The following is a 20,530-nucleotide window of genomic DNA, read 5'->3' as shown; positions in this document are numbered from 1 at the left end:
AGGGTGAGAAGTTCAGCCATCCGGGAGGGGCTCAGAGTAGAGCTGCTGCTCCTCCACATCGAAAGGAGCCAGCTGAGTTGGTTCGGGCATCTGACAAGGATGCCTCCTGGGCGCCTCCTGGGTGAGGTGTTCCGGGCATGTCCCACCGGGAGGAGGCCCCGGGGCAGACCCAGGACACGCTGGAGAGATTATATCTCTCGGCTGGCCTGGGAACGCCTTGGTGTTCCCCCGGATAAGCTAGAGGAGGTGGCTGGGGAGAGGGAGGTCTGGGCTTCTCTGCTTAGGCTGCTGCCCCCGCAACCCAGCCCCGGATAAAGCGGAAGAAGATGGATGGATGGATTGCTCCCCAATTGGGTTTTTTAATTATTGCCCAAATAAATGCCCATTTAGGTATTTCCTAAATGGTTCCAGAGTGATAAGATCTGTTTCTAGATGGACATAATTCCATGTTTTTAGGCTCTCTGTGACACGGGGGAACGCTAGCTGTGTTTCAACAATAATAATCACTCACACCTGTAAAAGAGTGTTTCTATGGTAACTATTAGTGAGACCTGGAAACAATAAAATCATTAGAGATGGCAAAACTCCCCTCAGACAGCAACAAGGATGTTGCCTGTTGTTTCTTTTGCCACATGAACATTACAAATAGGCAGAATCTCTGCAATTCACTGAAATGTTATGTTATTGGACGTTTGTTGACCTTATTCATGAATTTTCCTGGTCAAGTTTTTTTGTGACTGTTATACTTTTAAATTCGATTGTCTGGAGATAAGGAATATGATGTGATTCCTAAGTCTTCCATGTTCTTTAGCTTAACATACTGTCCTAACTGGTCATAGAGTTGAAGTAAACTAACTTTTCTCAAGACTGTAAAGAACAAGAAAACTTTTAAATCCACGCAGACATTTATCTGAAGTCTGACTTGTCATTAGAGCTAACCCATAGTCTATTATTTGTTTTCATTTTCATTTCACTTTCACCGACCATTAATCGCCAAGTCACATTCAGCCTCCTCATGGCAGCATGTAAGCTACATGCCCAACATAAAGTTTATTTTATCATGAATTAATTACAGAAAATGCCTCGGAAAAAACCCCCCAACTGACATTAGGAATAAATTGCAATGCCACAGTCAGACCAGGAAATATGGTCTAGGAAGCAATCCAGTGGGTCACTGTTACTCACCGCCAGCCAGTAAAAGAGAGAGATAAGGAAATAATCAAAACAGAGAGGCGAGGGACTACTTCAGCCAGACTGCACTGACAGATGGGTTCCTACTTTTATTCTTTGGTTACCCTCCTCTCTTATTTTATCCAAACCAACCAATGCGTACTTGATATCTGCTGGCTTTTGCAGAATATTTTGCCTTTTATAACCTTTCAGCTACTTTAGAGCTTAGTCCACAATAAAGCAAAAGAACACTCCGCAAGCCCAAACTCCCTTCTCTCCAGTTTCTTATCTCTCATTAGCTTTGGCCTGTGATGAATTTTGGGGCTTTACAAGGGAGCGATTATCTATTGAAATATGGTTTCATTTTGGAAAGACTTTATCAGCAAAGCTATTTAAATGTTTATAATGAAGAACACTGTAAATCTCCCAAGTGCCCCCGTACAGCAGAGTACACACAGCACAACAGTACGCAGCAGGTGGTAATCATTGTGTAATCACTCAAACAACAGTACACACTGAGGCCCCCGAGCCTCCAGCCACTCCCCGGGCGGCCCAGCCCCTGATATTTGCTGGGCGTGTGATTTGTTCTGGGATCTAAGCAATAAGTAAAGCTTCCTCGTGGCCTTGTAGCCAGATTGAATTGCAAAAACATGTTGCACCTGGTGCAGCAAGAATGGGAAAGAGAAGCAGCAGCACTGTCTGTATTCACTATCTGATGGCTGCAACCTTATTGAAAATCTGATAATGATATTTGGTGAGCTTAATGGTTTCCCTCTGCAGGCGACAATCAGTCTCACTCAATCCTGTTTTCGTACCCACCGCTCCCCATCCCCCCTTCTCTTTTTCATCTTCTGCATCACTTTCGCAGCGTGCGGCTGACAGAGAAGCATGATATATGGCTGCATCTCTCCGTTTTAGAACCCACAGCAGCACGTCATTTTCCCCATGCATTTTGTTTTGCAACTTGAATTAGCGTCTGCTTTAGTGAATAATCAATGGGAATCACTGCAGGTGATCAACGCCAGTCTGTCCTCTCGTTATGTCTATTCTGTGGCTCCACTGTGCCTCTGATTCAGCTGCTGAACAGCATAACTGAAGCAGGTAAGGGCTCTTTGTCCAGCCCAAGGTCACTTCAGCCAGAAAGATTGGTTGTTGTAGCACCTGCTTGAAAGAAATATAGAAAATGTATGATGCCAGTACAGGTTATATACTCCCCTCCACCCAACACCACCCAACATGAAGGCGTAATGACCCATTTGCCCACCGGCAACATTAAACTTTCATCAAATGCGTTCTAATGGAGTCATACATACTTTACCGAAAGACAGCAGGCTACATCCAGAGTCATATCTATCTGCTGCCGCGGCTCACTTTCGCAACAGACGTTTTATTAACAGTTCCTCGAGAAGCACGAATCCTGCATCACTTCCTCTGGAATACCTGAAGGCTTTCAAGCCACATTGGCATTTTCGCTGTAACACATTTGCAATAATTAACAGAGCTAACTTTCTTATTGTGATTAATAATAGAGTAGAAGATACCATTATTGAGCCACACATTAAATTGCACTCATTAAATTGACTTCCCTGAATGTACCAACTCAGACTACTAAGCAGGACTGTGGAAAGGTCAATGTGATCGTTATATAATTTAGCTGGAGAACAATTATGAAATGGTCTAATAAGAGTGATTTCTAATGAGCAATGTGAGCAATGTGAGAGTGACACCCCTTCGTCGGTGCAGCTAATCTATCTCATTGTCAAAATGTGAACATCCATTTCAGGATTACTCTCCCTTTAGCTGTTTGTGGTACCTACACTGAGACTGCTAAAGCAACTCAATTATAGTTTTGTTTATTTATACTAAGCCCAAATAGAGAATTTTTAATTCCATTGAATGCCATTTTATATTGCTTATTTCTTTACAGATTAACACCTTGGATGTTAAAATATGTGAGTGCTTAAAAAATTATTGTTTATGCTTCTAGAAATTAACCAGTGGGTTCAAAAAACTATTTGGCTTGTAAAACCGTAGAAATAAGTGCCATCAGGTGCTTTTGTCACTGGTGTGTAGATTTCTTTACAGAAGCCTGAAACTCTCAATAAACAGTCTAATAATCATCTAACATGCATATATTATGTGGGTTTTAAGAGCCATTTTCTGCATGATAAGTGCTTTTACAAACCCCTAAAACAAGACAGACTCACATAACATATTCATTGTCTTTTCGCATCGTTTTTTTTTTAAGTAATTAATTTCCATGCAAAGTAACTCTGAATAAAATAACCTTTCTAAAGTTTTGACACCTCATCTGCTTTGCTACAAATTAAGTCCAAATTCAGTATTTCCCCTGTGCACGGAAATACTTCTGACAGGGCAAAGTTGGAAATGGTTCCAGAAGACCAACTATCTATTCTGCTAGCTTCAGCACTCAATAGCTCTGTGATTAAAGCCAGTCCATTTTATCGATTGAAGTGGAAGGAGAAAAAAACCCCAGAACCTTTCAACATTTCAGTCTCCACTTCTCCATCTGTAAAAGTGGTGGAAAACCTTGACCATGTCCAGGCAATTTGGTCGGAGAAGGCCTCTCCTGTTGCACTCAGTGACTCTGGCCATGCTCTGTTACCTCATCTCATCAGCTGGGAAAGTATTTGTGCTTGTAGCTCCAGAGAAGGCGGCCACGAGTTAAATTGAGTTACCTGTTCGGAGATGGTTTCATTTTCCACGGATGGCCCCGGAGAGCCTTGATGGAACTGCTAACTGCTCATCACCCTTCATGTCCCCCAGTGTCTGTCTGAGCAGAGAGCAGCGACATGGCGACATCAGCAGCGTGGCTCAGGTGGCACGGACAGCTGGCCGCAGGATCCATCACACTAGCTCAACTGTGGAGTGCAGTCAGATAAATCTGCTCCAAATAAACATTGCTGTTTCCATCTTTCACTGACGTGAAGCAACATTCTACTTCTCCACTTGCCATCTCTTTTCTTAATAAGCGAACACAAGCTGCGGTCTGATGAAGCCCCGGCGTTTCTCAACTTCACTCATTCATTAAAGAACAGAAGTGGTCATGCATGAGAACACACGCATACATGCAATCAGACGTTTTAGATAAGTGGGCAGCGGATTCCCTCAGTAATGAGATAATGATTAATTCTATGGCTGTGATTTATATGAGAGGTCTATATTATGTAGGTTAATCCTCATTGATTTGGGTATAATGGATTTTCTAAGATATGTCAATCTCTCATAAGTGATATTGAAGGGTAAAAGGCTAGAGGCCTGACTCATGTCCTGTCTGTCTGGGTTGATAACCAAGGGGCTGGAGATGAAAGGCGGAAAGGAAAGGTGTAAAGAACTGATGTATGGAGATAAAAGTTGAGAGGATAAACGAAAGGCGAGAAATAAATGATGAGAGGGGATGAGGCAAGAAGTGAAGGAATGGAACAGAAGGAAGGTTTGCCAGAAGATCTGGGAGGAAGGGGGGCAAAGCGGAGATATGGAAACCGAGGAGAGAAACAAGAGATGACAGAAACAGGAAAAAATAAAGGGATGAGAAGATAACAGATAAAAGAGCAGAGGATGAGCAGAGAGCCAGCCACCCCACAGTCACGTCACACAATTTACTATGTTCTGGCCCATAATGTTTTATAGCACAATCATTGATAGCACAGTAGTCAGTAGCGATCTCATTTCACAACCCATATCCTTCAGTAATGTGAACACAAAGGGAGAAGCAGAGCTATTAGCAGTGTCCAGTAGTCATCCGCTGCTACTCATGCATAATTGGCTTTCATGGAAGGAAGCAAGAAAGGGTAAACAGCAAGCAATCATATTAACTCCTGCGAATCCTAATTGAAATCCGGTAACAATCAAGAGAGATAATAGAGGCTGAGGAGACATGGGCAGTTCACACCCCGAGCCCTCTGTCTGCTCTTCATATACTGATACGCATCAAGACGTGTTATTATGATAATCGATAGTTACGCTTGTACTCGACGGTCGTGTAAACAGCAAACATCTGAGCATGAAAGCAGGTAGGTGAGATTTCACCTCAGTGAGGGATCATTTTTCAAATTTAAATTTGTTCTCTTTTCCGCCTCACGCTCTGCAAGATTCAAGCGGGTTTAAAAATCGAACGATGTCCAGAACTTTCAGTGTTTTTGTTTTTTTTAATGCAATCAACAAAATTGCACTATTAAAACAAGATCAATATTAATTTCATAACTGTCTGTTAAATACGGAGCCAAAGCAGGCACACAGTAATTTAGCTTAGCATAAAAAAGCGCTGGAAGCACTGGGAGCCAGCAAGGCTAGATTACCACGTTGTTTTATCAAGTTATCCATCATGTGTTTAATATGTGCAGCTTGGATATGAAGTAAACAATATGCTAAATGAATTAAATGAGTGAGTTTCCACAAGGCAAGGCTAGTAATTGTTCACCATTAAACTAAGCTAACTGTTGCTGATTCAGGCAACATGCACGAAATATACACAAGACAGTCACTATCCAGAACTGAACCAATACATAAAGACTGCATTGACTGCATCATTATTAAAGTACTGTGTGTCTTCTAGCAAGTTTTATTCATTGTTATCATGTAAATGCTACAGATTAATGCTTTCAATCAATGTTATTTATTTTGTAGAAGTGTTAATTCTAATAAGAAAACATAACAAAAATACTGTAACTGGAATGTTAAAGTCTTAAACCACTAGATGGGGTGCTTGTCTCTTCACAGTTACAGTCACTTTATGCAAGAGACTGGATGAATGAAGAACATTTCAAAGTGGAGATAGTCATGTTGTGCCTAAGTATGCTGTGTTTGTGATTCAGATTATGCAACGTGAAACAAAAAAAAACCTCACCAGGTTGTGGGAGCTTTGAGTAAGATATTCTTGAATAATGCACTACAATCACAGTGAACACAGAACATATGGAGCATCTGAGCAGCTCCTCATGACAAGCAAACAGTCTCATACTGCCTGCAACTCCTTTTCAGCAAAGAACTCATCCAGACTGCAAATTCGCCCAGGGAGAGAAAAGAAATAAAATGCAACGCTCCAAATCTTTACCCAGGCACTGACTCATTTATATTTGAGAACCTGGCTGCCAGCCATGCTAACAAAAAGCTGTTGAAAGACACTGAACAAGGGTACACCTATTCAGGTTCAAAGGTTCACAACTGGCACACAGAGGTAGTGGAAACACTTCATCTGCGGGACTTGGGAGGTCATGTCGGACTTTCCTGCGCAATAATGTGAGAGTCAAACCTGCTTTTGTGTCTCAACCTAACCTGTCACAATGTCAGTCATTTATTCAGTGATTGACTCTCAGTTTGACATGACTTATTTCACCTGATTTTCCTTCACTCTAGCTTTTCAAATCTGTTTTTCAAATCACATCACCAAATGTTTTGTGATATTAACATATTTTTCATTTAGGACTCACGCTGGAGTGTTTTTCGCTCTGCAGTGTGACATATCCTTCGGAGAGATTTTTTATTTTTGTGTTGTTTGTGTAATGTTGTTTACCTGTGTTCATCTCTCTTTGTCAGGTTTTTCTTGAAAGAGATGTTTAATCTCAGGGAGGTTTTTCTGAACCAAGGTATTATTTTTAAGTAAGAGGAAGTATAATAACAAAAGAAGTCTGAAATAGTCTTTTCTACATCCCCGCATGTCTTTAATGTTCAACAAAAATATTCTTCTTGCATCTGAGAATTTAAAGCTTTATATTATCGACTCTTAGCGAGCCTTGCAGTTTCTCAAGGGCAAGATAAGAGCAGACGTTTCGCTGTGCACCACTGCGTTTCTTTTTTTCCCCCTTTTCCCCCTTCCCTGCAGCAGATGGTAAAGAGAAAAAATCACTTTCTGCTGGGGGCAGGATGCATCAGGGTCAGGGTTTAAGCTTTGAGGTCCACTCTGAACCTGGCTGACTTGACAAGCGTATTTTGCATTGGCTGAGTCCAATCACATATATGAGAAGGGAGGGAGGCAGGATTTGCGAAGCAGCTGGATACAAAGATGCTGATTAGATTAGGGATTTTACAGAACAGCGGGCTGAAGCAACAGACACCAGCCTGACAACAGACGCACAGCGGAACATGCAGAGACAAATAGAGACTCCCAAAAAGATCTGCGGGCAATCTCAAGTGGAAAAAAGGTGGAAGAGATGAAGAAGGTGCTAAAAGTGACATTCCAGGGGACCTCATTCTGTTAAAAGTACACGGACTATTACTGTATGATGAGAGACAATCAGCAGAAAAGGGCAAAAATAATTGTTTTGCAATTTAGGAGAATAAGCTGCATAGAAGCTCAACTCTTTTTCTTTTGTTTACCTCCTCGTGCTTTGATTGAATTGATCTCGGAGGACAGTGATAAATGAGTGCACACAAAAACAATGAAGTCTTTTTACTTCTTGGGAGTCAAAACCAAAAATAATAAGGTACCACATCAAGAGCAGCAAAACAAGGGCCTGCCTGAGCAAAAGAATACGTTCCCCACACAGTTACACCGAAGCTAAAACCAAATGCTGCCAGCGACATCACACTGGCACAATCATGCACCTAATTTAAAGCCTCATATGCCAAACTCATGAATCATTATCAGCTTATGCACACTCTGGTTTATAGGTCATATGTGATCCCCTTATAATCAGGGACTTGGGGACTAACACTACAGCAATACATTCAGCAGCCCATTCAACAAACGGTGCTAGGAGTGTTACATAACACTTTAAAACAATCAATGAAAGGTGAATATTTAAAAAGCTATCGAGATTAAGGCTTTCTTCATAGTAGGACAAGGTTCAATTTGCAGGCACATAGACAAATTACTAAGGGAGCCATTTGAGCCACATTATAAGCCCACGTAAACATAACACCTACAAGAAGGGCCTGTTTAGAATCCATTCCTAACATATCTCAAATGTACACGTGTGGGTGTATGTATTTCTTACATGTTGCAGCCAAGCTGATGACTAGCCCTGGGACAAGATTGTGTCATTGCTTTTTCATTTCAGCACAAACACAGCCAAATGTGTTTTCTTCATGCTCAACCCATTTTTAAAAACAAAAAAAACCCCCAAACAAACTAAGGAGCAGGTTTTTAAATCGATCTCTTGTTGAACTTAACATTCCTCCTTAGTCGTTCTCATCCACATTTCTGTGGACACCGACATCTTTCTCCATTACCCCACCGTCTGAGAAGTGAAGCCCGTCCAGCGAGTTTGAATCCGTGGGGAATCAGGTTATGTGCCTCTGCAAAGTGAGTGAGTGAGTGAGTGAGTGGGAGTCAGTCAAAGCCCCGAGCACTTGCACAGAGGGAGGTGGTGGGTTGGGGCTAGCAGAGAGGAGGTGGCTGCTGGGAGGCAAAGCTAATTCACTGTGACAGAAACCAGAGCTGTCAGGACCACCATGACCAAGCACCATGGACAGCATATATCCAGTCAAACCCACAGCCAAGAGATGGGAACAGAGCGATGTTGGGGTTCAGAAAGAAAGCAGAGGATGTACTGCATAAGGCACTTAGAGGAAGAGTGAATGTGTGCATGTTCGGGGGCAGGAGGAAGCTAATGTCGATCAACTTACCGGTAAAACCACTCAAATAGACGCAGAGCACACAGGTGAGGAAAAGACCCGAAGAGGCTGAAAGCCTTCAAAATACACCAAAAGATGAAGAGGGTTTCCAAGCTCACAGAAAAAACAGGTGTATTTACAGCATTAAGAAAACCAGCACTAAGACACAGTCACACATACTCAAAGAAAAACAAAAAAACAAAAACACATCGAGCACAGCCAAGTTTCATGCCCCTGGGATTACTGGTGAAAGGTTACCGGATAACACATGCAATATTCATGTGTAAAGCTCCTGGGCTCTGCTAATATGTTAGTAAGCAAAATCATACAAATCTACTAGCACACTAACAGATCAGTGTGGGAAAACTGATATTGGTTAAAAATGGAGAAAGAGAGTCAGAGAGAACAAGGAGGGCAGCCACCAGCATGATTACTTAATGATGAGAGAGGGAGACACAAGACTGGTCTCTAAATGACACGGAGAAGGAGGGGGGATTGTGGGAGATTAACTGAGCTCTATGCTGTTTGTTATACACTGCAAAGCACCGCAGGATGTTTCTCGAGCGGCACTCTCATTTGGGAAGAGGAGAAAAAGCCTGCTAGGGGGACCTTAAAGTTAGCTGAGGAGAACGGCGGGAGCCGTGAATTATTCCTCGAGCGCCTCGGGAGGAGGATCCAAAAGGAGATAAGGATTAGACAGCTATGTTGTGGGTATTCATTGATGGGGATACAACTCTGAAAGCGGGAAAACGAAAGAAAGTTGGAGTCTCGTATTGTCGCTAAGCAGTTTATTTTGGATTTGTGGTTTGGCCGTGTGTTCCTTTCTTCATTTTATTTTTTTTGGAAGGGAGAATGAGATTAACTAAGTGAACAAAATTGCTCACTTGTCTGGGAGTAGTGTGAACTTTTCTCCTTTTGAGCTTTTAATTTCATAAAGACTTAAAAACATTTTTGAAGGTAAAGTATGTCCACACTATGCTTTCACAATGTGCTGAAAAGTTTTTAATTATATAGAGCTGTGGTGATTAGTCAGTTTGTGAATTTGGTGATTAAAGGGAAATTAGTTGGCATTTATTTTCTGTAAGTTTGGTATAGATGAGTTGTTAGAGTTCAGAGGTATTGAACTGAAAAAAGCTTTATGTCGCAGGCTGAAAGACACTTTTCTGCTGTGATTGCAGATAATCTCAGTTTACGTCTGCCTTTTTGAAAGTTTTGGCTTTGGCCTCTTTGTTAGCTGCTGAATGCTCAGTTAATAACACACAAGAATTGACGTGCCAAGATACAATAAAAATAATTGTCATTTAGAGACAGCGATTACTGTGTATACAGGTCCGCGTGTAGCTGGACAAGAACACAGTTTTCACAATTTAGACTGTGCCACACTCAATGGATTTTAAATGAAGCAATCAAGATGTGATTGCACTGCACTTTCAGCTTTAATTCAAGGGTGTAAGCAAGAACATTACCTTAACCATTTAGAAATTACAGCCAATTTTATACACAGTCCTCCTTTTTCAAAGAATTAGGTTTAAGCGAGCCAACTGAGCAGTTCATGGTTGGTCAGTTTACACGTTATTCATGACAAATTAAGAAACTGATTTTAAGTGTTTGGTTTGGGTTAAGTATTTTTATTGTGTAGCCGTTTATCGAAAAGAGGTGAACATGGAAAATAAGAGGTCATCATTAGACTCGAAAAACAGAAACAAAACAAATTATCAAGACAATAAGAGTAATTTCTGTAGTAATTCTGTAGTAAAAAGTATTTTTTTTTTAAAGAAAAAATACTTTTAGGGAAAACTCAGCATTGATTTTAAATGTTTTTTTTATCTGATCTGACTGACTGATTCTATTTTGAAAGTTCATTAAATTTTAAAAATATTCCAAAATAGGTACCCAGAGGGGTTTTACGATAACGGCTGGTGAGACTTGCTTCTAAAACGACCTTGGTTGGACTTTTTGCGCAAGATCAGTGAAATGCTGCAGAATGGAACTTCACAACTGAATAATAAAATATACTAAGAAAGAAGCCCTGATCTCAACTCACCTAAACATGATTTCTATCCAAAATAAAGATGGAACAAACATGCATGGTGATGTCTTCAAGTTCAGGCAGTCAAAAACAGTCTTTATATTTAAAAATGTCTAATTATTCACTTTGGGGTCTGTGCAAATAGAATGACTATGGAAAAGATTTTTATTTCATATTTGCAATATCTTTGCTAGAGCCTTTGAATTAAAGATGAAGGTCTTGTCATTTAAAATCCCCTTTTGCTGATCTACAGAGGCATAATCACTAAATAGAGGAATAAGTAGTCTGAGTGAATCTGACTGTTGAAACATTTGAAAATATCCCAGCATGAGGATTTCTTATTCCAAAGCATTCCAAATATTTTAAAAGGATTTTATTATTATTATTTATTTTATTTAAAAAGGATTCATGGTCACTAAAGTGAACCATTTCATCTTCTACTGTAGCACAGATACTGAGAGCTCCAGAATGGCTGAACAGCTCAAAGCCTGAAACACTTGAAAATAGGATACCCTTCTCATATATCACCCTTTTTCTCATTTGATTCTTATCTTTTCAGGGAGAACCAGAGGGATTAGAAACCTTGAAGGATTCAAAAAACATGACCTGCGGACTAAATCCAAGCCTTCTCTTGGCGCTGCTCTGTTTTCTCCACAGCACTGAGGAGACCTGCCCCTCCATGTGCCTCTGTATATCCGATGCAGTAAGCTGTAGCTCCAGCGGACTTACCAAGCTACCTCACTCCCTGCCCTCTTTCTCTATAAGTCTTGACCTCAGCCACAACCATGTCTCCTGGCTGAGTCCAGGCTGCTTCAACGGGATGTCCAGGCTGGAAAACCTGCTGATGGCGCACAATCAACTCAAAGCCCTGAATCCTGGAACTTTTCAAAACGTCTCTGGTCTCAGGCACCTTGACCTGTCCTCCAATAAGTTTCGTGTGGTAGAGCAGCACTACTTTCAGAGGCTTTGGAGGCTGGAGGAGCTCCTTCTCTTCAATAATAAGATTGCACGGGTAGAGGCCGGCGCACTGAGTGGCCTGAGCAGCTTAAAAAAGGTCTATTTCAGCCTCAACCAAATCACAGACTTCCCTTTCTTCTCAATCCAAGATCACACTCATCCATTCCTGAGCATGCTAGATCTCTCATCCAACCGACTGACCCATCTGCAATGGGAGGATGTGAAAGCTTTACCAAGGTTGGTGCAGCGGGGCCTGTATCTCTACAACAACTCTCTGATCTGTGACTGCTCCATGTACAGCGTGTTTTGGCACTGGGACCTGAGGGGCTATGACTCAGTGAGGGACTTTAAGGAGGAGCATATCTGCTTCATTAACGGAGACCTACGATCGTCCATCCAATTTCTACAACAGAACCGATTCTTCCTCAACTGCACTGTGGAAAAACCTGTTTTGCAGCCCATAACAGTTCTCCTTTCCAACGTGTTGGTTTCAGAGGGAGAAAGGATCCGTCTAGACTGCCAAACATCCCTGACGAGCACAGATCTCTCATTTACGTGGCTCTCCCCAAGCAAGGGCCACATCACCAAGGCCAGCATAGATGACAATCTAATTAACCTGCTTCCTAATGGTACTTTGGAGATCCGAGCAACCAAGGTCAATGACTCGGGACTGTATGTGTGCACAGCTGTGGATATTAAACAGGCACTGAATGCAACTCGGGAGGTGAACGTGACGGTGCTGCTGCCCACGGCAGAGTTATTCAACACTGGCTACACAACGCTGCTCGGCTGTATGGTGACTACAACGATTATCCTCATCTACCTTTATCTGACTCCATGTCGCTGCATCTACTGCAAACGGTCAAAGCAGTATGAGTCAAGCAGTCTATCTTCTACCCTCTTCCACTCTACAAGAGACCAGACCAAAAGCCAAACTAATAAACACGTAGCCTTCATTGACCCGGTGATGAATGAAGAAGGAACAGATTGGTCTCTGGAAAGCTGAAGTTTTTTTTCCACCCCCCCCAGGTGGAAACTGAAAGTCTTAACTGAAAACTCCTCTGTATCTAGCTAGGACATGCTATTTGAGCAATAATACTATAAAGGGAAAAAAAGAACTTCACATCTCCTTTCCAACTGTCAGATGCAGTTAAGAGGCATCCTGAACAAAAAAAAGAAAGAGAAAAAAAGCAATATCTCCTGCTTCAATTCTCCTCTTTCTGCCATGTGGCCAGGTAGTCGGAATGAAAGTTTCAACTTTGCTTTATACCCGCAACGTACTGACACCACCAAATCACAGCGGAGCCATTATCAGTCCTTAAAATCAGCTAATAATTTCTCTGTGCTCAGCTACAGCACTAGGGGGAATATTTCTCATTGGATCTGAGAATGAATCTGGCTTCCCTTTCAAAGTTTTGAAGATGGATTAGTTTCCCCCCCTCCCAAAAAAAAAATGCAAGTGAATGACTGTACTGACTGCTGGAACTAAGTTTACCTGGATTGAGGTTTTATAGATAGTGTAGAGTAGATAAGTGCTGGCACTGCATAAACTAAAGATAAATTTAAAAATTAAATGCAATATACACCCTATATCCCCTAATGTGTAGCTTGAACATGAAGCACCAGCTCCTGAAAGCTTCATATCCTCATTTTCCAAAACTGCTTATGTCTGATTTTGTATTATTTTAGTAATCTTTTTTTTTCAGAAGCCATAGCTTACAGCAAACATTTAAAAATCTTATCTAGCTCAAAACAGAGGTGCATCCTGCAGTGAGCCATCATAAATATACATGTTTCATATAAACCTGTTGCATTAATCTGGCAGAGGAAAAAAAGATCTGCATGCTGCTTATCTGGCAAAGAGCAAAGTGTAGAAATCAGGAGTGTCAAGAGCCCAGACAAAAAGCAGCAACTGGCCTGCTCTTCAAAGACAGCATCTTTTTTTGATCAAACACAGCAGAGCACTTTGAACACTGCAGAATAAACACAACCACTAAATTTTGACTGAAGTGACAAATTCTTCAAGCAGCTGTGACTCAAACCCTGAAGGTGGCATTACTTTGTATAGCTTTGTTCTTACTGTTTGGTGTTTTGTGTTTTTGTGCATGCTTTTTTTTTTTTTTTTGACTGAAGTGACTGAAATATTGTTTGTTTGTTCTTTTTTTTAATTCAGCAAAACATGCTTCAAATGACAGAATTACACACTCCAACAACAGAGATGAAAGATGCTAAAGAAAAGACTCCCATGCGCTGCACTGAAGGAACATAAAGTACGTGGGTGAGAGGGTTTTTCCTGCATAAAGACATTTTTGGCACACCCCCCGCAGAGGTTTTTAGCCAGCCCCCAAAGGAAAATCAACCAGCACCAAATGATTAAGGGACTGAGAATAAAAGTAGCAATTTAAATCCTCTCTAAAAGAGCTAAATAACACTTTATCAAACAACTACTCAACAAGCAGACATGTCTTTTGAATTCCAGGGGTCAGGTCCCCTCTAGTCCACAGCTTTACAATCTTTTAGAACTCATTCAAACCAATTTTGTTCATTTGGATTTCATTTACTCAACCCTGCATCAGCATATTGGCTGCATTTTATCAAATGGTTGGAAAAAAGCCTGAAAATGCACATTTTTCTTCTGACTTATGGCCTCTACTGTATGTAGATCAATCAGGCTTTATTGCTGCGTATAGTCACCCCACAAAGGCCGTTTCAGAGCCTAGAAAAAACCCTGAGGTTGACTGCATAAAAGAGCTAAGACAGCATATAGCTGGTCGATGATGAAGGGAACCCTGCCGAGACAAACAGCAGCCTCAAAAGAAACAAATCAATTTTCTTCAAGTCTAAGCATCCATGTTTTGAGATTGTAGCTTAATCTTAATAAAAACACTGGGTGGGACTAGGGATTGCATCAAGATTGAAAAGGATCAGATGTAATCCTTCATATAATGTCAGGGACAAGTCATCAGTAACTGCGTGTTTTACAAAGCAGAGCTTGTCATTGGAGTTAGGGCCTTTGATTATTTTGAAATCCTTAATTAAAACATGACTCCTTTTAAGATAGAGGCGACTAATATTGTTGTGCAGCTTATATGTAAATTCAAGTTCAAAAGGAGGTGGGAAATCTGATATCAAATGGCCAACGGTGCATGAAAGTGGAACAGACTGGCTCTTTGACAGCGATGAGTTTCATCAGTATTAAACTCACAGGGATTAACCCAAAAAAATTCGTGAGACTAAGGCTGCATCCATAATAACACTTTTTTGTTTTGTTTTAGAACAATGAAAACAACTTTGGTTTTAGAACAGCTTACAAAATAATCTCTGAATATACTAACACGGCTGTAAATGGACATAATACTGTGCATTCACAACATGGGCGTGTGTGTATCAGCATAAACAGGAAGGAGAGGACTGGGTGCTGGGAGAAGAATACTGAAAAGGATGCACAGCAGCGGGGAAAAGTTAGGGAAAGTTTTTTTAACTGACAGATGATGCGGTAGAAAGTAATACACGAGCATAAGGTGTTCATGGACAAAGCAGTAAAAGGTTACAATAAGAGTAATCGTAAAGTTTCTGCCTGCCCAGATACCTACGAAGGATTAGGAGGGATTAGGAGAATTAGGGCCAAAATAATATAAGCATTACATTTAAAGGATTTTTTTTTTATCTTGTGTTTTTTTATTATAAGGATAAAGTCAAAATTTTGTAACATTTCAAGAATAAAGTATAACAAGTTAGAAAAAAGTTGTTTCGATTCAAACTACACTTGCTAGTACTTGGCAACATCTACAAAAATAGTCTTCTTCTTTCAGCTGCTCCTCTTAGGAGTCACAATGGTGGATCATCTGCCCCCAATTCACCTTATCCTTAGCAACCAACCCTCTGCATGCCCCTCTTCACTGCATCCATGGACCTCATCTGTGGTCTTTCACTTTTCATCCTGCCTGGCAGCTCCATAATAACCATCCTTTGCCCAAAATATCCATGAACCTTCCTCTGTGCATGTCCAAACCATCTCAGCCTTGCCTCGCTAACTTTGTCATGATTGCCCCTGCCAAATGCCTTGCATATATTAAGATAAATCATACTTTAGACTTAGTAATGAGGATATTATTTCACTTTTAGCACATAAAGTGTGGTAATAACTACTAGATCTATGAGAGCTGACTTTATTTTTGACATTACCACTTTATTCTCAAAGTAGCACCTGAACTTTATAAAATTATGGGTTTTTTTTTAATTATAAAATAAAGTCAGTAGCGTTTCCTGAAGTTTGAATTTTAAGGGTCCTTTATTGATGATACTATGTGGACCTTAGTCAGAAACGATGAGCCGTGATAGATCACCGTGCTATAATGCACTACTCTATTCATGACACCATCACTGATCGAGTGTCAAACGTTTTCAGTGTGGTAAGCATCATTTCTCAACAAAGATTACATAAGACGCTGCTGTGCGCCTGTATGATGTAACATCTTGTATCTTGTTTTTCAGACACAGTGTACTAGAAACATTAAATGGTGCGATGAGTTGGAGTGAGATTTCAGGAGATTACCACAAGGATAAAAAAACAGGTTCTTGGTGAATTGCACTGTTTTTAAATCCTCCTAATCCGCTCTCTGACGCAGCAAACACAGCTGGGATGGGATTTATTGTTTTTCTCATATGATTAGATTAGATTAACAGGTTAAAACAAAGAGGACATGTTGTGGGCTTTTCATGGAGGGCTTTCCATTTCACCGAGGGTCCACAGGTGATCCTGGTTATGCAAGCTCACTCCAGCTTTAGGAAATCAACCTCAGTGTAGGCAGGATGTCAGAGTCAGGATGAGCGAAGCTGGTATCCTAAAGCTATTTGGAATCCAGCATTTTATTTTAACCTTGTGACAACAAGTACTTAACTGATAATGGGAGGCCTCAACACTGCGTTGCAAAAATGGAATGAATGATTGTTGTGCTTTTTCCAGTTCATTTCAGACATGAGGAGGTAGTCAAGAGGCAGATTTGGTTTGGCGAAATCAAGACCCTTCCAGCATTTCCTGTTTTGTTTATACTAACATTTAACCGCTGATGGAAAGTGACAATAACACTGTAAAATAAATAGCTAATTTCCAGCATACAAAAAAAATGCAACTCTGTACAGCTTAGTCTTTTTGCTCCCAGCAAATCATCCCGAGGCATTCTGACAAATTACCCAGATGTAAAGGAAGCAACTCCTTAATGCTCAAAAAGATGTCCTTCTCCAAAACAAAACACTCCATCAGGCCCAAATTAAAGCATGTACTTCCCCTTTCCAGATTAATTGTTTTCCCAAGTTCGACTGGGCTCCCAGGGATTCAAAATCATCTTAGTCAAGAATCTAATTACTGTGAAAGAGGAGTTTTAGTCTGAATAGCACGGGTTGAATTGCTTTCATTCGTGGAAGGCAGCCTTGACTGTCAACACAGGCTATTACTGAACTGTCAAAACAGTCATCAGGCAAGAGTGGAGGCATCCAGCTGTGTCAGATACATACTCATTTTTCAAATGCTGTGACACCCACAAACACACACTCCCTGTGCCACCTACAATACTTATTTTATTCTAACTGGGCACCTAACTTGGAATATGCGCTTGTGAAAAGCTACTGACTAGGCTACATTATCTTTTTTTTTTTAGGAGGTAGGTCAGTTGCTTCCAAAAAAAGCCTAAAATAAATGCACACTGCTACACCAGACAACAGGCTGTTCATCATACCTCTGAGCTGAATGCGAATGCAAGCCACGTTCTGTGTTCTCGAAGCAGTGAAAAGCAGCGGGATTTCCAGCAGGGATCTGGTCTCAATCAGAGCACTGTGGAGTACATAGCATATGAATACTTCCTTAATCAGACCTACAGGCCCATCACATTTCATTGCAAACAAATGAGTATATGCTCTTAAGCAGCATATTTTGGAGCAGTCTCCTGGCTCACTGTGTCTCACCAAGTAGAATTTAGATGAACATTATAGGTTCTGACAATCAAAATGACCCAGTGTATTTCAAGTTTTATACCGCAGCCCATGACTACTTTTTTACAACACTGTCTTGTCTATTTATTCTTCCTTGGCATTCAGTTGTATTTTTTTTCCCACTGGCTTTATTGTACCTGTATCATGCTGTACCGGTTCTTTTGTTATAACGTGTCATACTTGTCCACTAAAAGACAAGAATAAACTTTGATGAAATCTGGCTTTATTTTTTCTATTAAAAAAAAGACCTTAACTGTCAGAGACACTAGCGCTACCCAATCTGCAATACATTACAGTGTCACTGGTGGCAGACATTCACAGCTGTGCTTTATGATACTATTTGCTACCATACTTACACAATGGCTCTGAGGATTGCAGTGTTGGTCAGTCTAAAACTCTGAAACATCTCAGCTATTATTTAATGGATTCCCATTACTTTTAGTACAGACGTCGAAGAAGTAAATCTGAAGATATTCGATTTTTGAGTCAAAGAAACAAGTACATGACTGTATGTTTCATTTGGTTTCTTACCAAATTTCTAAAGAACCAATGACAGTCACGCTCAATTTTGTTATTTAGCAAATAATAGAGTGATGTTTGAATTTGAAGTGCTTAACGTCAGCGAGCTAGCATTATCTTTGTAAGCATGCACAGTCATGTAAGAAAAAGGGCTCTATCTGTGCAGACCTACAGTTGGAAGCAATTGTTTTCTATATGGCTTTATCCTAAATCCACATCATTTTATGGAGGTATTTTGTCCCACTATTCTTTACAATATTGCTTCAGTTCATTGCAATTTGCAGGTATTGGTTAATGCACAGCTCTCTTAAGGTCCCACCCACAGCATTTCAATCAGGTTAAGGTCTAAACTTTGACTGGGCTATTGCAACACTTTTCTTTTTCAGCTATTTTGCACATCCCGCAGAGCTACTACATGTAGTGGCTTCTTCACAGGACCAATTTGAAAGCAGCGCAAAATATTTTCTTACCAAAACCTGATTTTACACAGGTGGCAAAACTTGTTGATTATCAGTTAACCAAGTCAATTTGATTGGCAGCCCCTCTCCGCTATTTACCCACTTAGATCCTAAGGATGCAGTGAGAGTGTGTTTAGATTTTCAGAGGACTGCGCAAAATAGTGTGAAAACTTTTTTTTTTTTCACATGAATGTAGCTAGAACTTCTGCTGTGTCCAAGTGCAGCCTCATAGTGTTGCCTGCAAGGCTGTCGTTATGGTATCGCCATGTTAGCTACATTTATAATCTTAATGTAGCTATATGTGATTGACGGAGACTCATAAAAGAGCACTGGATTACATTTTTTCCTCTGCTGTGTTGTTTACATTGTTTTGTGCATTGCCTCAAAGGGCTTCATAAAAAAAAGCCGTCTTTAAGCAACATTACTTCTCTCTGGTCAAGCTGCATTCTAATGTAATGTTTGCAATGTTGCCTTTAGGCTGCAAACTAAAGACAAGAAAAACTGCAGTGGAAGGAGGAATGGGTCTTCCATAATGTCAGGTAATGAGAGAAGGGGTACTGGTGTTACACTTGCTCATGAACAGAGGCAAGTTTGACTCTGGCCCAAATCCCTACATCCTGCAAAGGCACATCCACAAGGTAACACCTAAACCCAGAGATCTCTGCTGCTCACTGAACCCACAGGATCAATTATAAAGCAATGGAAATACATACTTCTTTTGACCTGGTTCTTTCTTCCACAGTGTCCCATAATCCAATGAAAATTCTTTTAAAGAATCAAGTGTATTATGTTCAAAATGATCACATTTTAGTGGTAAAGATCTATTCAGATCAGAATTTTCAACTGAAATACCAACAGAGGTGGGATGCACATTTCCTCGAGAATGTACAAATTTAAGATGACTTATTTTTCAAATTAACTACATTTCAGAGACAAATATTACATATTAGCATAGATTTGGTGCAGTTTCTTTATTCTTAGGTCTGTCTATTGCTTATCCAGATGCAGGTGTTAAGTTTCTCTTATGGTCAAACACACCAGAACGGCTTCACATTCAAATGAAAATATTAAGCAATATTATAAAATGCATCATTAACTCACTTTAACATCCATTTTTATTTTTACTTTCTTATTTCTGTAACTACGACAATGCAGGACTTTTAGTTGTAAAGTATTTTATTAATAATATTAAGTGTAGTGCAGTACAGGCACTTTAGCTTAAATAAAAGATCTGAAATGTTCTTCCTGCGCTGGGTGATAAAATATCAGTTTAAGAAATACTAAGTAAAAGTTCTTCCATTCTGAATTGTACCTAAATCGACTTACTGAAAGCACCAAAAGGTAAAAAAAAAAAAAAAAAAAGCAGAAGTCCTGATTCTGCAGAAAAAAATGGTTCCTCTGACAGAAATATTATTATTTATGACTTTTAATATTGATGCATCACTGCTTTACCAAACATTTTACTCTTGAACCTGCTGCAGTGTGCTACTTTATTATACAAGGCTGGGTAGTTTTATCTAATAAAGCTGAAGTGCTGAGAGATGATTAATGGGGTAGCAAAGTTCTGCTATCCAAGTTTATGTTCATTTTTTTGACTCCTCTTCATCTTTGCCTCTCAAACAGTTATCTAAATGGAAACCAACTGACAGCTTGAGAGTGGAAATATCTTTTTTCTGGGTGGTGGAGACTTCACTCCTAGATTTTCTGAATGTGACAGGGTGTAGAAACCAGGCTTTGTTTTCGTCTGAAAAGCAATGAGAGTTGTCAAATGTAGTGGAGGGACTGGAAGTATAAAGAAGAATAAAACGGAAGTGCTTCAGTCAAGTACCTCATA

At 40.3% G+C, this 20,530-nt stretch overlaps 1 protein-coding gene across 2 annotated transcripts; it reads left to right on the top strand.

Moving 5' to 3' along the window:
- The first annotated feature begins 8,711 nt into the window (after positions 1 to 8,711).
- On the top strand, positions 8,712 to 12,833 carry LOC102776396 (amphoterin-induced protein 3-like). 2 transcript variants are annotated; one of them, XM_087834114.1, is made up of 2 exons: positions 8,712 to 8,759; positions 11,334 to 12,833. In XM_087834114.1, exons 1-2 carry the CDS (start codon positions 8,718 to 8,720, stop codon positions 12,735 to 12,737), a joined length of 1,446 nt encoding a protein of 481 aa, XP_087690240.1. In that variant the 5' UTR covers positions 8,712 to 8,717; the 3' UTR covers positions 12,738 to 12,833. The 2 variants fall into 2 exon arrangements, with proteins under 2 accessions (XP_087690240.1, XP_006796422.2); XM_006796359.2 differs by lacking the exon at positions 8,712 to 8,759 and adding an exon at positions 9,531 to 9,702.
- The last annotated feature ends 7,697 nt before the right edge of the window (positions 12,834 to 20,530 follow it).

This window comes from Neolamprologus brichardi, chromosome 20 (assembly GCF_056152115.1).
Source record: "Neolamprologus brichardi isolate AB-2024 chromosome 20, ASM5615211v1, whole genome shotgun sequence".
NCBI classification, from domain to species: Eukaryota; Metazoa; Chordata; class Actinopteri; order Cichliformes; family Cichlidae; genus Neolamprologus; species Neolamprologus brichardi.
Note: the sequence above shows the minus strand (reverse complement) of the source record. Positions and strands in the feature narration are given on the sequence as shown.

Excerpts from the sequence above, each read along its gene's own strand:
- LOC102776396 (XM_087834114.1), top strand. The coding sequence starts at position 8,718 with ATGTTCGGGGGCAGGAGGAAGCTAATGTCGATCAACTTACCG. Across the intron at positions 8,760-11,333 it reads TAATGTCGATCAACTTACCG|GGAGAACCAGAGGGATTAGA; the intron begins GTAAAACCACTC and ends TTATCTTTTCAG.